The sequence below is a fragment of the Hydra viridissima genome, unplaced genomic scaffold (assembly GCF_058129835.1).
Source record: "Hydra viridissima isolate aposymbiotic clone 2 unplaced genomic scaffold, HvirCarnegie_v1 scaffold_9, whole genome shotgun sequence".
NCBI lineage: Eukaryota > Metazoa > Cnidaria > Hydrozoa > Anthoathecata > Hydridae > Hydra > Hydra viridissima.
In genome coordinates this window covers 13,489,500-13,502,304 of record NW_028324308.1, presented here as the reverse complement: position 1 = coordinate 13,502,304, position 12,805 = coordinate 13,489,500, and the positions used below count along the sequence as shown (strand labels likewise).

At 30.5% G+C, this 12,805-nt stretch overlaps 1 protein-coding gene across 10 annotated transcripts in view; it reads left to right on the top strand.

The window, feature by feature from the left end:
- LOC145186113 (kalirin-like) overlaps window positions 1-12,086 on the top strand; it is a 37,067-nt gene extending 24,981 nt beyond the window's left edge. For 4 of the 10 annotated variants that reach the window (XM_090096800.1, XM_090096794.1, XM_090096798.1 and 1 more), the window contains 21 exons: window positions 811-892; window positions 1,503-1,557; window positions 1,695-1,971; window positions 2,432-2,534; window positions 2,722-2,866; window positions 3,347-3,661; window positions 4,226-4,399; window positions 4,536-4,769; window positions 4,850-4,927; window positions 5,028-5,207; window positions 5,312-5,492; window positions 5,824-5,880; window positions 6,240-6,264; window positions 8,240-8,279; window positions 8,368-8,481; window positions 8,741-8,961; window positions 9,138-9,185; window positions 9,666-10,462; window positions 10,542-10,827; window positions 10,930-11,192; window positions 11,320-12,086. In XM_090096800.1, coding sequence (XP_089952926.1) covers window positions 811-892; window positions 1,503-1,557; window positions 1,695-1,971; window positions 2,432-2,534; window positions 2,722-2,866; window positions 3,347-3,661; window positions 4,226-4,399; window positions 4,536-4,769; window positions 4,850-4,927; window positions 5,028-5,207; window positions 5,312-5,492; window positions 5,824-5,880; window positions 6,240-6,264; window positions 8,240-8,279; window positions 8,368-8,481; window positions 8,741-8,961; window positions 9,138-9,185; window positions 9,666-10,462; window positions 10,542-10,827; window positions 10,930-11,192; window positions 11,320-11,759 — 4,115 coding nt within the window. In that variant the 3' untranslated portion in view covers window positions 11,760-12,086. Of the gene's footprint in view, window positions 1-810; window positions 893-1,502; window positions 1,558-1,694; window positions 1,972-2,431; window positions 2,535-2,721; window positions 3,114-3,346; window positions 3,662-4,225; window positions 4,400-4,535; window positions 4,770-4,849; window positions 4,928-5,027; window positions 5,208-5,311; window positions 5,493-5,823; window positions 5,881-6,239; window positions 6,265-8,239; window positions 8,280-8,367; window positions 8,482-8,740; window positions 8,962-9,137; window positions 9,186-9,665; window positions 10,463-10,541; window positions 10,828-10,929; window positions 11,193-11,319 lie in introns of those variants that run through there. The other 6 variants (XM_090096795.1, XM_090096799.1, XM_090096802.1 and 3 more) reach the window with 4 other exon arrangements.
- The last annotated feature ends 719 nt before the right edge of the window (window positions 12,087-12,805 follow it).

Genomic DNA, 12,805 nt, shown 5'->3' with positions numbered 1-12,805 from the left:
TCTCATATTATTATACTTCCTAAATAGTAGCACTAACATTTTCTAATGGCCATTTACTGCAATATGGTGGGCCTCATAAACAAATTATAAACTTGCCGGTAGGCCAAAAAATAACGCCTTTGCGAACCATTTATGCAAATCTTGTTATGGCCACCCCTTATATAAAATAAGCAAATTAAAACATATCCCACTTTTTCTTGCAATGTTCAGCATAGTCACTTGAAAATTTGTCAACTTTACTTAGTGAAACAACCAATTACTTAAACTAGTAAATTAGCAATTAATTGTTCTGTGTGTAAAAATGTTTTTTCGCTTAGTCTCATTGTTATTGTTTTATTCGTTGCGTCAAAAATGTCTATTTTTAGATATTAAGTTTAACGTTAGCGTGAAGTTGACTGAAAATTAACTGAATAAATTAAATGTTATTGCACTAAGGATTCTAGCAATGCAAATCCATTCGACGCTTGGTGGTTTTTACATCGAAAAGGTTGTCTGCAGTAATCGGAGGGTTTATGTGTACTTTTTAATACGATTGCTCTTTTAACAGTGATCATGTTGAAAAAATTCACTGCCAGACTTTCTCGACTCAACGTTTATTAGTTCTTCTCAGAATCCAAGAAATTAAAAGCTATTTTCTTGAGAATAAGTAAAGATATGGGTCTGCGTTGCAGATATCGGCCTAATGAATCAGTAAAGATAAATACTTACGTTAAGATGTTATATAAATTTTCGATAATTAGCGGCAATATCGATATTATGTAAAAGGTAGTTTTGATAATTAACGACAATATCGATATTTTTTAAATATAGCGTCGTTCTATCCTCAGTCTCCTAAAAAGGGAAGCAAAAGCAGGAAAAGTACGAGTGTTGCTGATATGAGCATGACATCAGAGTGAGTTTTTTTAATTTTTTCTATCAACCTATTTTCGGGAATTTATATTCTTTAACTTGCGGACCATACTAAACGACTTTGAGAAAAGTTTACAATAATTACCTACAAAATGTAAGACAGGACAGCTAGATATGCACACATTGTAAAGTCAAAACCGTTTCCTTGAGTAATTTTTTATGTATTTAAACAGAGTTTTGGCTGCTGAGACTTTTATTTTGACACTACTTTGTGTTTCTTTTATGAGCGCAATCTACTTTAAAAAGTTTATTGCTAATTTAAAAAAATGTAGTTAAACGAAGAATAGTGCCGAAGTGAGTAAATAGATTGGAAAAAGAAGCTTTAGTAGCAATTTTGGACATTTTATTTCAATTCATTTTAATTCCTTTTTAATGCTTCGATGTATTCTATATTAATATAAGCGAAATTCAATTCATTTCAATTCCTTTTTGATGCTTCGACGTATTTCTATATTAATATAAGCACCTTCCTCTTGAAAACGTAACCATAGTTTATTCTCAGAGCCGTTTAAGATGTTTCACAAGGTTTTAAAAGACAGTGAAAAAGTTTAATTGGTCTTCTTGTTGACTATTAACAAGTCCATATTCTTTAGTGGTGGTTGTAATCGCTCTTCTGGCGACTTTGATACTGCCACTATATGTAGCAGGGTAAGTTTGACTTTTTTTTTTAAACAACTCCCTAGAACCGATTTTTTAATTTTAAGGAATTAATTATCCTTTAGAAAATGCTGCTAATACGTTTTCATATGATTGTTATTTATCTTACCTGTTTTTTCTATTTTTAGACTTCTCTTGAAAATTGCGTTCGAAGTGAGGTTTTTATTGTTACCGACGATTACACCGCAAAAAGCTCGCACGAAATATCTCTTACGCGTGGTCAGCATGTTGAAATTTTAAGCCGACCTCCTGGTAGCCGAAGCTGGCGTGTTCGGACTTACGATGAAGTACTGGGACAAGACAACGAGGGAATGGTTCCATATAGTATTTTGCGCAAGATTGACGATTCACCTATGCGAGGAATTAGAAATTCAGTGGAGACTTTGAATAGCCAAAGTAGTGAAGGTTTAAAAACATTTTTTATGATTTTCTTTTTTGATGTATCATTGATTTATGTAAAAAATCGATAGCTATAGGTAGACGTCTCATAAGTTTACAGAAATAAAATGTCTAAACACGGATAAAAAAAAATTTTTCCCGCAAAATCGACAGGATCTTAGTGAACTCAACCACTGTATCTTTTTACAAAGTTGACATTTTGGATTTTAAACGTTCAATTATTAAAATTAGATTTTTTTTCTCCACTTAAAATTTTTGTTTAACTTTTAAGATGTCAATCTTTAAGTATATGTATATTTTAGACCTATAGCTATTGATATATTCCAGACGTATAGTAGACAGTTATGTATCATAATCTTACAATCAAAACGTGGCCTCATAGTGATCGATATATTTTCATTTCAGCGTAAATGAGAATTTGTACAATTAAAAACATTTCATTAAAAATTCCTTAAATTTCCTTCAGACTCTTATCAACAAGAAAGTCCGAAAGGTTCCATGCACTCAATTTCGTCCGATGGTAAAAAAAGAAAAAATACGAAGTCTGAATACATGTCTGGAACATTAAAGTGAGTTGAAAAAAAAAAATAAATGTCAGAACTTTATGATTTATTTTTAATATTCTCGAGAATGTAATAGCTTGTAGTAGTTTAACTTCTCGATTGGTTGATCATTCTTTAGGAGAAGGAAATCTAACTTGATAAAATGAAGTTGCTTTGTTCTACTGTTCTCGTGTACTTTTTTTTTTTTTTACAGAATGCGAACTTGGGCGCGTTCGTCAAGCAGAAAGATAGCTGCTAACATTCGGTCTTCTCAGCCAAGCACACCAACTCGACAAAAAAATATATCCGGCGGAGGAGCGAATAAATTACAGGTTGATCTTCCTTCGCATAAGCTCTATGTTAGTGTGATCTAAAATATTATTTTTAAAGAAACGAAAAAAATATTTTCAATTGTAAAAAGTTTGTAAAAATAGTTATTATACCTGTGGCTAGCACTAAATTTCGAAGTATTGCTGGCGAATTATATCGTGGTTTTGTATTTTATCTGTTATTTTATATTTCTCTGACAATTCTTTTTGACATTTAAGCTTAAAATTTTTTTTATTGTAAATAACATTGTTAATAATACAAACGCAATAAATAGAATTCCTGGCTAGTTTTTAATCAACTAACTTCACTTTACATATTGCGTAATAATTGCGTAATAATTGTGCGGAAATGGTACTAGATTTACGCGAAATACCCTCGGTCTATCGAAATTAGCATGCTAATAGCTCTTTTAGAGAGTGATAATAACTCTTTTAAACTAAAAGTCATTGATACTATGATAAGGTCCATTTCTAGAATGATTTTTCACGGTCAATTTTTTACTCTTCTAGGCATTACTCGGGGCCCCTAAGAAAGAAATTGATTTGCTCATAAGACCAAGTGACGGTTCATACGCCACGCTTGGTCGAGCAGCGTCACGAAATGCTGAGAAAGTGAGGTTTTTGTCAGCATTAGATCATGAAGATCCTGGTTTTCAAGAAGGAGATTACGACTCCGGAGATTCAGTTAGCGATGTCTACGAAAGCTTAAACGGTTCAAACAAAGATTATGCAGAAGAAAGAGCTTTAGCTAAAAGAATGGCAATTTTAACAGAAATGATTGAAAGTGAAAAAGAATACATCAATACCCTGGAAGTCTCTGTATTGGTAAGCAGTATATTGTTAGGAAATATGGTTTTTTTTTCCTATAGTTGTGACTAAATTGCTCTGAAATGAAATATTTCATTCTTTAAATGCGAGTTAAAAAAAAAAAAGGAATTTTAATGACTTCACTATAAATGTCATTAATGAAGATTACAAGGGAAAACTCACAGTTGTCCACTTTTTTCTAAAAAGACTTCAGCAGTCTTTAATGTTAAACATATTTAAACAGCTCGATAGTTCCTTATAACGGTGGTTTTTCGCCTGTATATTGTCAGAAGTAATCGGTAAGCAGCAGTATATGATGAAAAGAACGCAAATCCGAAACCTAATGAAGTGGGACATCTGTGGTTTTTTCTGTGTAATCTTCAAATAATATAAAGGAATTTACCCACGTCAAGTTATTTATAGGTTTAATGAAAGAATATGTTGTTAACATTTTTACCATGTAATTTTATTAACATATTGTCGAAACTGAGTTTTGATATTTTTATTTTAATTCCAAGTTGATTTTAAAATTAGATTTGGTTACATTTTAATTATAAAAAAATTATTTAATATTTCCTCAAGAAAATAATACCTGATATGAACAAGAGAAGTGATGTTCCTGATGACTTACGCGGAAAAGAAAAGGTGATATTCGGGAACATTCCAAGTTTACTTGGCCTCCACAAAGTATTTATAAAAGAACTCGAATTATGTAGTGCAGCGCCAGAGAATGTAGCTTCCGTATTTATAAAATTTGTAAGTAAAATTATTCGTTAGTTCTTTCAATTCTCTGGGAAAATTTCGTAGACCGACTTTTGTGCTTGCTTATCGTTACTGGGGTGATGGGTGTACTTTACTAAGAATCCATAGAAAACTTTCTTATATTTTATAGGAAAAGGACTTTGAAATGTATATACAATATTGCGCGAACAAACCTCGCTCGGCAGCACTCGTCTACGATTATTTGCGAAGCTTTTTTGACGCTATCATAGAAAAAGAAAAATCTTCTCTCAGTTTCGAGGATCTTCTTATGCGACCTGTGGAAAGAATAATGAAGTATCACTCATTACTGAAGGATTTTATGAAGTATTCTTGGCGTTCTGGCCATGACACCACAGAGCTAGCGGTAAACAGAACTTTGAATTTATGACAATACAATTACATATGCTTTTTAAAAATTTCTCAAGTTATGAACAAAAATTTTAGAAAACATTACACGTCATGTACACCATCTTAAAGAAGGCTGATGACGTAATGAATGTTGGAATGATGAGTGGATTTCCGGTAATATTTTTTAATTTTGATTCTCCTCAAAATAAATCACGATCTCATTTTATTCCAAGCATACATTCATTTTTTTTTTTTTTTTTTTTTTTTTTTACAGGATAACTTGAACAATCAAGGTCTCCTTCTGCTTCAAGATACAATTTTCGTGGCGGATGTTAAGGCGCAAGTGTTACCTGTCGAGAAAAGAGTGTTTTTGTTCGAGAAACAATTGATATTTTGTGAACCTTTTGAAAGAAAACCCAAATTAGTTACGTTTATCTACAGACACTCTATAAAGGTTGTTATTAACTTCAACGTTTGAAATAAGCTTTAAAAATATTTTAATAAAAATAAAGCATTATCCTAAAAGTATGAATTAAATTTAATATTTAAAAATTTTAGACGAAGAAATTAGGATTAATGGCAAACTATGACGAAGATCCTTGTAAATTAGCTATATGGAGTAAACAGGACAACGGCTCCTCGGAAATCTATGTCATGACCACACGATCTTCGAGCTCAAAAAAATTATGGCACGAATCAATTCGAAAATTAATCGAGGATCAATACGTCTACGATAAAGGTATGGATTTACGATCATGTTTTCTGTATGAGTTATCTTAAAATACATCCTTTACGTCAATCGTTTTACGAATAAAACGTTTTATTGACTTAATGACTTTAATGGAGAAACTCCATTAAAGTCATTAAGTCATTAAGATTTGACCTGTACATAACAAATAGGCATAATGACGTTGTTAACGATGCTTCGTGCACTTTTTTTATTATCTTTTTTTGGCTCAAAGTACAGTTGAGTGGTTTGCACCGTTTCATAACAACTCGCACCGCATTTTATCGTCGTGCTTTTATTTTATCTTTGGGGGTTTGAAAATTTTAATATATTTACTACTTAGACGAAATACCTCCAGAAATGTGTAAAGCAATAAATCGCTACTACAGCATATGCAAAGGTTTGAATCAAGTTTCGATACCTTTTAACGTTAAACAAAATATAAATACAAATACATTAAATTTTATTTTGTTTAAATCAAGCCTTAACTTAAAACATGCTAAACGCGTTTAATGTCGTGGTTTAATAAAATTAGTTTAACAATTTGGTAATTTGTAAACGTGTTTCCTTTAAACTGCTTACTCTTAAAATATAAAAGTATATTTTTCAAAAATGAAATGGGTTAATTTTTTCAAGGTTACACTTTGTTTATTCTTTTTGGTTCATATTCATTTTGGTTTTTAATTTTTAGTTTTTTTCAACGGCAATCTTATATATTTTTTTTAGTTTTATATATACATATGTATATATTTTTTTTAGTACCAAGCCACGTGACCAAAGAAAGGTGAGTTTACAAATAATTAGCTTTAGCATTAACTTATCATTATTTATTCAAATGCAATCTTTTAAACTTGGATCAAGTATATCTTTTGAAAATGATCTTTGCACCCCAACAAAAATTGATTCGTTGGCGTTTACCGTTTCTCCATACCGGCTTAAATTTGTTAAAGGGGGGAAACCTGTACAATAGAGAACGAAATCAACTTAAACCTTTCTTAAATAATTAAATCCGAAAATCCGAAAGAAATGCCCACAGATAGTACTGATATTTCCCCAATAAGTGTGTATTACTAAATCAAAAGACTTATTAAAAAAAAGTCTAAACTCAAATGAAAATAACCACCTAATCATTCCATCTTCGGCAACTCCCATGGTGGAACAATAAACTCCTCAATTACACAATTACATTTCACCATTATTTTATACTTATTATTTGTTACAGATTTATTTGTGAATTTGTTAAGTTCACTATTTAAAGTCAATGACAGTTAAAGAAAAGTTTGGTCACAAATTTTATTTTAGGTAAATGTTGTTTAAACTTTCTAAGCTTTTTTTCAGATTTTTAATTGTTATAACAAATATTGCTGGCAGACTAATCTTGAACTTTTTGCATATTTGAGAAACTTTGAAAAGATATTTATAGAATATCTGCATGGTTTACATCAAATTGTTTAACAATATCGTTAATAGTATAGTTTGACAACATTGTACAATGAAGTTAATATTATTATGATTTTTTCTTTATTTTATTCAATCTTCAAGTTACATCCTCGTTTTCAATATCATAAAGTTACCATTCTCATTTTCAATATCATGAAGTCACCATTTTTCTGCAGCATGAAAAATCAATGGTTAAACTAATTTAAAACTGGTAATTTTTTTTTGATAATTTGTTCAAGTATATTTTAAAAAAAAGGTCTAAATTAAAAAGATAAAAGGAAAATTTTTTTAAAAAAAGCGTCGTTCCATCTTATGAAACGACGATTTGTCTTGTACAACCTTCCCCCAATTGTGATTGGTTGTTTTGTCGTTGTGGCTTTTCGCTTGTAACATTATATCAAATAAAAAGTTTCAACGCTACAATTTACGTAAGTGTACTGAATACATGCTGTCGTTATCTGCTAACTGCAATTTCTAATAATGGAAGTCCCATATAGTAGGCTTAGTTTAATATATAAATTGGTACAGTGAAATAAGCAACTTCCAAATTAGAAATCATAAAAACTAAAAACCATAAGAGGAATAAATTTTAGGCTGCAAATAAGAATTGGCTAAACATCCTTAAAAAAAAATCTACCCGTGGGGTGCACAGTAGTCAATTTTTCCGAATTTCAACGAAAAAACCTATTTAATATCTTACAGTCATGCCTTGTGCATGACTGTCAGATGTTAAATTTATTTAACATCTGACAGTTTTGATCTTAAGAAAATTAAACTAAAATGGTAAAACCCAAATAGAACACAACTTAAAAAAAAAATCGAAAAAAAAATACTAAAAAGTTTAGCAACTTTTAATAAAATTGAAAGTTGCTAAATTAGTATTTTACTTAAAATCTTTTTAGCATCGTCTTTACTGGAAATTTTTTAAAAAATTTTAGGTTTTGCATGTTTGCTATAGTAATAGCAAAACTTATTTCACTCTGAATATCCCAATCCAATTTTATAGTTGATCAAAGTAACACAGAAATGCTCTAAATCAGTTAAATTTCATTTCTGTTGTTATTATTATAAACAGCATAGTTAGAAATATATGAAAAATAGTTTTATTCTATGGTTTTTTCTAAGTTCGCACTGTGTGGGGGTTATAAAAAGTACATATTAGGTTATAATTATTAATAGTGGATTCTGTAATCGCGTCATTTAAATTTGAAAAAAATCAATAGGAAAGCTTGTTGTGCGCTTGTTTTTTATCAACATTTTCTTAGTTTTTCTATGTATTTATGATGCTGTGTTAAATATATCGTTTATATGTTGTTTAGTCGTGAGCATTCTACTGATCTTTCTCGTACGAGTATATCGGTAAGGCCCTATGGAATTACTTTTTCCTACCAAAACGAAGACGAAAACAAAATAAAAAACTGTTTTATTAAATAAATTTAATTTTCAGGAAGAGACCAGTCGAGAAAATAGTGACAAAACTCCGATATCTACTTTGCAACACGTTAAATTAATTCCGCTTGATGAAGCAAAGTCTCACGACGATTTGACGAAACCGTTTGCGGTAATTTCGTTTTTTCTATTTTTGGAAACAATGGCATTCTTTGTTCGATTCAATTTGTTGTATTGTTATTTTCGTTTGTTTTTTTTTTTTTTTTTTTTTTTTATGCATTCAATTTAACTTAGAACAAAAAATTTTTTTCCAAATTTAAAGAACAATCAAAATAACATTTTACGAAAAGTTTTCGAAAAATAAAAACAAGTTAAAATTAATGTCTTTAAACTTGTGATTTGTTTTTTCTTTATGATTTTTTAACTTTTAGCAAGATAAATATATTGTGTTGGAGACGCGAGAAAAACAAAACGCAGATGAAATTAGTGTAAAAGAAAAGGATATAGTTTATTTGGTGTCTAAGCCAAAGAAAAATACTGAATATTTAATGGTCCAAAACCTGGTAAAGGAACAGACGGGGTTAGTTCCTTTGAAAATTTTAAGGAAGCTTGAAAATGAAAAAAACGAATCTTTGCACACCACAAATCCAAGGTGAGTCACTTTAAATATAAGTTATCTGTTGTTAGTTTTCTAATTTTATTATACAAAACGCTCTATTGTTCTAATCTTTTGTTGGTTTAACGCATTCTGACGATAGCCTGCGGGTCATTGATTGTTATTTTCTCTGGATGATTCTTTTATTGATAATATAATGTTCATATTTCCAGTAACGAAAAATCAAAAAAAGATTCTTCAAAGCGCTCCAAAACATTCTCGTAAGTTACTTTTAATAATGAGTTTCCTTCTTTTTCTTTTTTTCTTTTTTTAAACCGTTGAACTATTTGTTTATGTGAATGATTTTTATGGCTTTGAAAGCAACTAATTTGCTTTTTGAGAAGCATATTTTTTCCGAATAAGTGAGTTATTTAAATTATTAAAACCACGGGGTTATTTACTTGTGTATCCTAGTAGCACCTGTTCAAACAATTTACGTTTTTACAAGAAGTTAAATTTCACGGAGATTTTTAACTAATAAATTTCCGCTTTTAATCGATATGTGGGACGCTGTCAGAAAAGGGTTACGGTTAGTCTAGCCCACATATTAATTGCCATCTAACTCAATAAATACTATTTCTTTTTAAAGATATTGTACCCTACATAAAAGTCAATGTGAAACAAATTTATATGAATGGATGTTTTTAGATCTTATATTGTGTAAACTTTTTAGTGTATACAGTTTTAGACATTTTTTTTAGATCGTCAACGTTACTGCGGACTGCTTCTCTTCGTCGTAGGAAGAGAAAAGATAAAGAGAAAAGCGGAAGCATTCCAAATATAAGTGAAATATCATCTCCCATTATTACTGAACCAAAACAGTCTAGTAGCTCAAATACATTTAATATTAGTAATGATTCTGATTATGACGATCTTCGTAATGCTCGAGCCGACGGGAGTCTCGAGAGAATCACGCAAGATCTCAACAACTGTAAATTTGCTCCTATTATAAGCAATCGTTTGAATGACGTTATGGTTAAAGCTGGACTATCCTTAAAACTTTCATGTACAATTACTGGAAACCCAACTCCGTTCATTACTTGGGGTTACAACGAGAAAACTTTAACTGCAAACAATAAATATAATATAACGTATAAAAGTAACTTATGTACTTTTGAAATAATGACTTCTGAAATATGCGACAGTGGCTGTTATACTGTAACAGCTACTAATCATCTCGGTAGCGTTTCTTGTTCGTGTAATGTTCTCATAAAGGCTGATAACAGCCCTTCTTCAATATTTAAACCTTTAATCAAGTCGGTTACTTCGTCATCCGTCAGTTTAGAATGGCATGCACCTGGGAGTTTACCTGTAAAATCTTATGCAATTCAACAATTAAGTGCTGCTGAATGGGAGACAGTGATACCAGAATGCCATGAAACTACTGCAACTATTTGTGGCCTTATCTCTGATAACACCTATAAATTTCGTGTTGTTGCTTTTTATGAAACTGATAGTAGAATAAGTGAACCGTCAGACATTGCTAAGATACTAAAAGGTAAGCTTTTAGTCCTCTTATTTTAAGTAATTTTTTTTTTTTTTGCATTTTTAGTTATCAACTTGTTCTTGCTTTTTAGATTCAAAATTAGCTCAGAAACCTTGTGAAATAAAGTGGCTTGGAAATATTGAAGAAAATTACCAGATATGTGGTGAACTTGGGCGTGGTCGATTTTCAGTTGTTAAAAGATGTGTTCAGAAAGAAACAAAAAGAGAATTTGCAGCCAAAATATTTCGTAGGAGATTTATTTCAAAAGAAACAGTCGAAAGCGAGGTTGCGGTGTTGCAGTCTCTGAATCATCCAGGCGTTGTGAAAGTATTCGAAATATACGAAGCTCCAAAAATATTAGTCATTATTCAAGAAATGTACATTTATTTTGCTTTTTTTTTCTGCAATTTTTATAAAAAATAGGTGTTCCCGATTTTTTGCGACGTTCTTTTTTTTTTTTTATCTTTTAAATATTTCAGGCTATCTGGTGGCAGGTTGTTTGATCATATTGTCGTTATGGATATGCTCACAGAAAATCTTGCTAAAAAATACATCAGGCAATTGCTCACAGCAGTCCAATATATACATAGTCTATCAATCGCTCATCTTGACATTAAACCAGAAAATATACTTTTGTCAGGCGGCACAGAAAGTAACGTGGTTCTCTCGGATTTCGGTGAAGCAATTCGGTTACGATCTGTGCCTTACCAGCATGAGATGAACGGCAACCCTGAATTTTCAGGTATATTTTATTTTATCCATTTATGGTATTTATAAAAATCTGTGTTCGTATTTGAGCTTTATTTATTTATTTTTACTTTTATTTTTTTAAAAAGCTTTTACATTTCAAAATATTTATATTTGTACAGCTCCAGAAATCGTCACAGGAAAAACGGTGAGTTTAGCGAGTGATATGTGGAGTGTCGGTGTCGTCGTTTATGTTCTTCTTAGTGGTGTGTCGCCTTTTTTTTCTGATAACTCAGCCAGGCTTTGTGAAAATATAACCCAAGTCAGGTACAAATTTCCAGGCGACTTTTTTGGGGATATTTCTGATGAAGCGAAAGATTTCATCGAAGATCTTTTAGTTATTGAACAATCTCAAAGACCAAATGCAAAAAAGTGTTTGGACTCTAATTGGTTGAGCTCTGACAATTCCATTAATGAACTGAATGAAAAATCGATTACATTATCACGTTTAGCTGCGTTTAACGCCAGAAGACATTATCATTACGAAATCTCTAATAGTGTTTTACCTGTAACTCAAAATATATCTCCTTTAAAAAACGATTCAGTTAGTAATAGAAGATAACGAAATATTTGTACATAGTTGTTTTGTTCTTAATGTTACGTTGCTTTTTACTCTTTTGTTTTATCTTGCATAAATGAAGTTGAAATTGTTTTAAATTTCATGACATTTTATGCGTATTTTTGAAATTTCTTTCTTTTTATTTCTTTTTGCATTTTTCATTCTTTAATTTGTAATATAAGATTCTCTAGAAGGAACTTTTATAACTTTTTTTTTATTTTTCCATTCTGCTTCGATTTCTCAAATGTAAACCGTACACTAAACGGAAAAAAGAAACATTTTCTAAGTGTAACATTTACCTTTAAAATGAAAATAAACCAGTTTTTAAGATGTAAAGTTGTTATCTCTATCCAACTATTAAAATCTGATGAAGCCGAGTTTTCTCATAAAAATGGGTTTCTGTAAATATATTGGTAAATTTGTAAAATTATCGTCTAAGGGAGTATAGAAAAATTTATAAAAGAGTTGTTCTTACTAAGATCTACCGTAAGTACGTTGGAATATTTTTCCGATTTTAAAAGCAGAAAAAAGGAAACAATTTTAAATATGTCAGCAAACTTTGGTAAATGTTTTTAATAGTAATAGTATAACGAAAAAGTTTTTTTCAGCAATGTTATGTTTGGGTAACTTTCACGCCATTGAGAAGCGTCGCATTGTTTCAAAGCAGTATTTTAAGCTAAAATTTGACTTTTACCTGTTAACAAACATCCTAATGCTTGTAAACAAATTTAAATAAAGAAGCACTTTTTAACTGACTTCGTTTACAATAGGCTTCCGAAAAGTGCGCATTACCGATTTAACCGACAACTGAAGTAGTTTTTTATAATGCACTATTCACTGATCTCAAAACTGGATTGCTTATTCTATTCTTTTTGGGGCAAAAAGTTTAAAAATTATTAATTTTTTAACTTAGGCCTACCAAGATAGCGGCGGTCAGAAATTATAAAATCCATACTTAAATGTGACTAAAAAAACATGGAAAAAAAAATTTTTTTTACATACCTTTTAATTCTTAACAACCAATCTTGTGTGTGATTGTAGGTGGAATA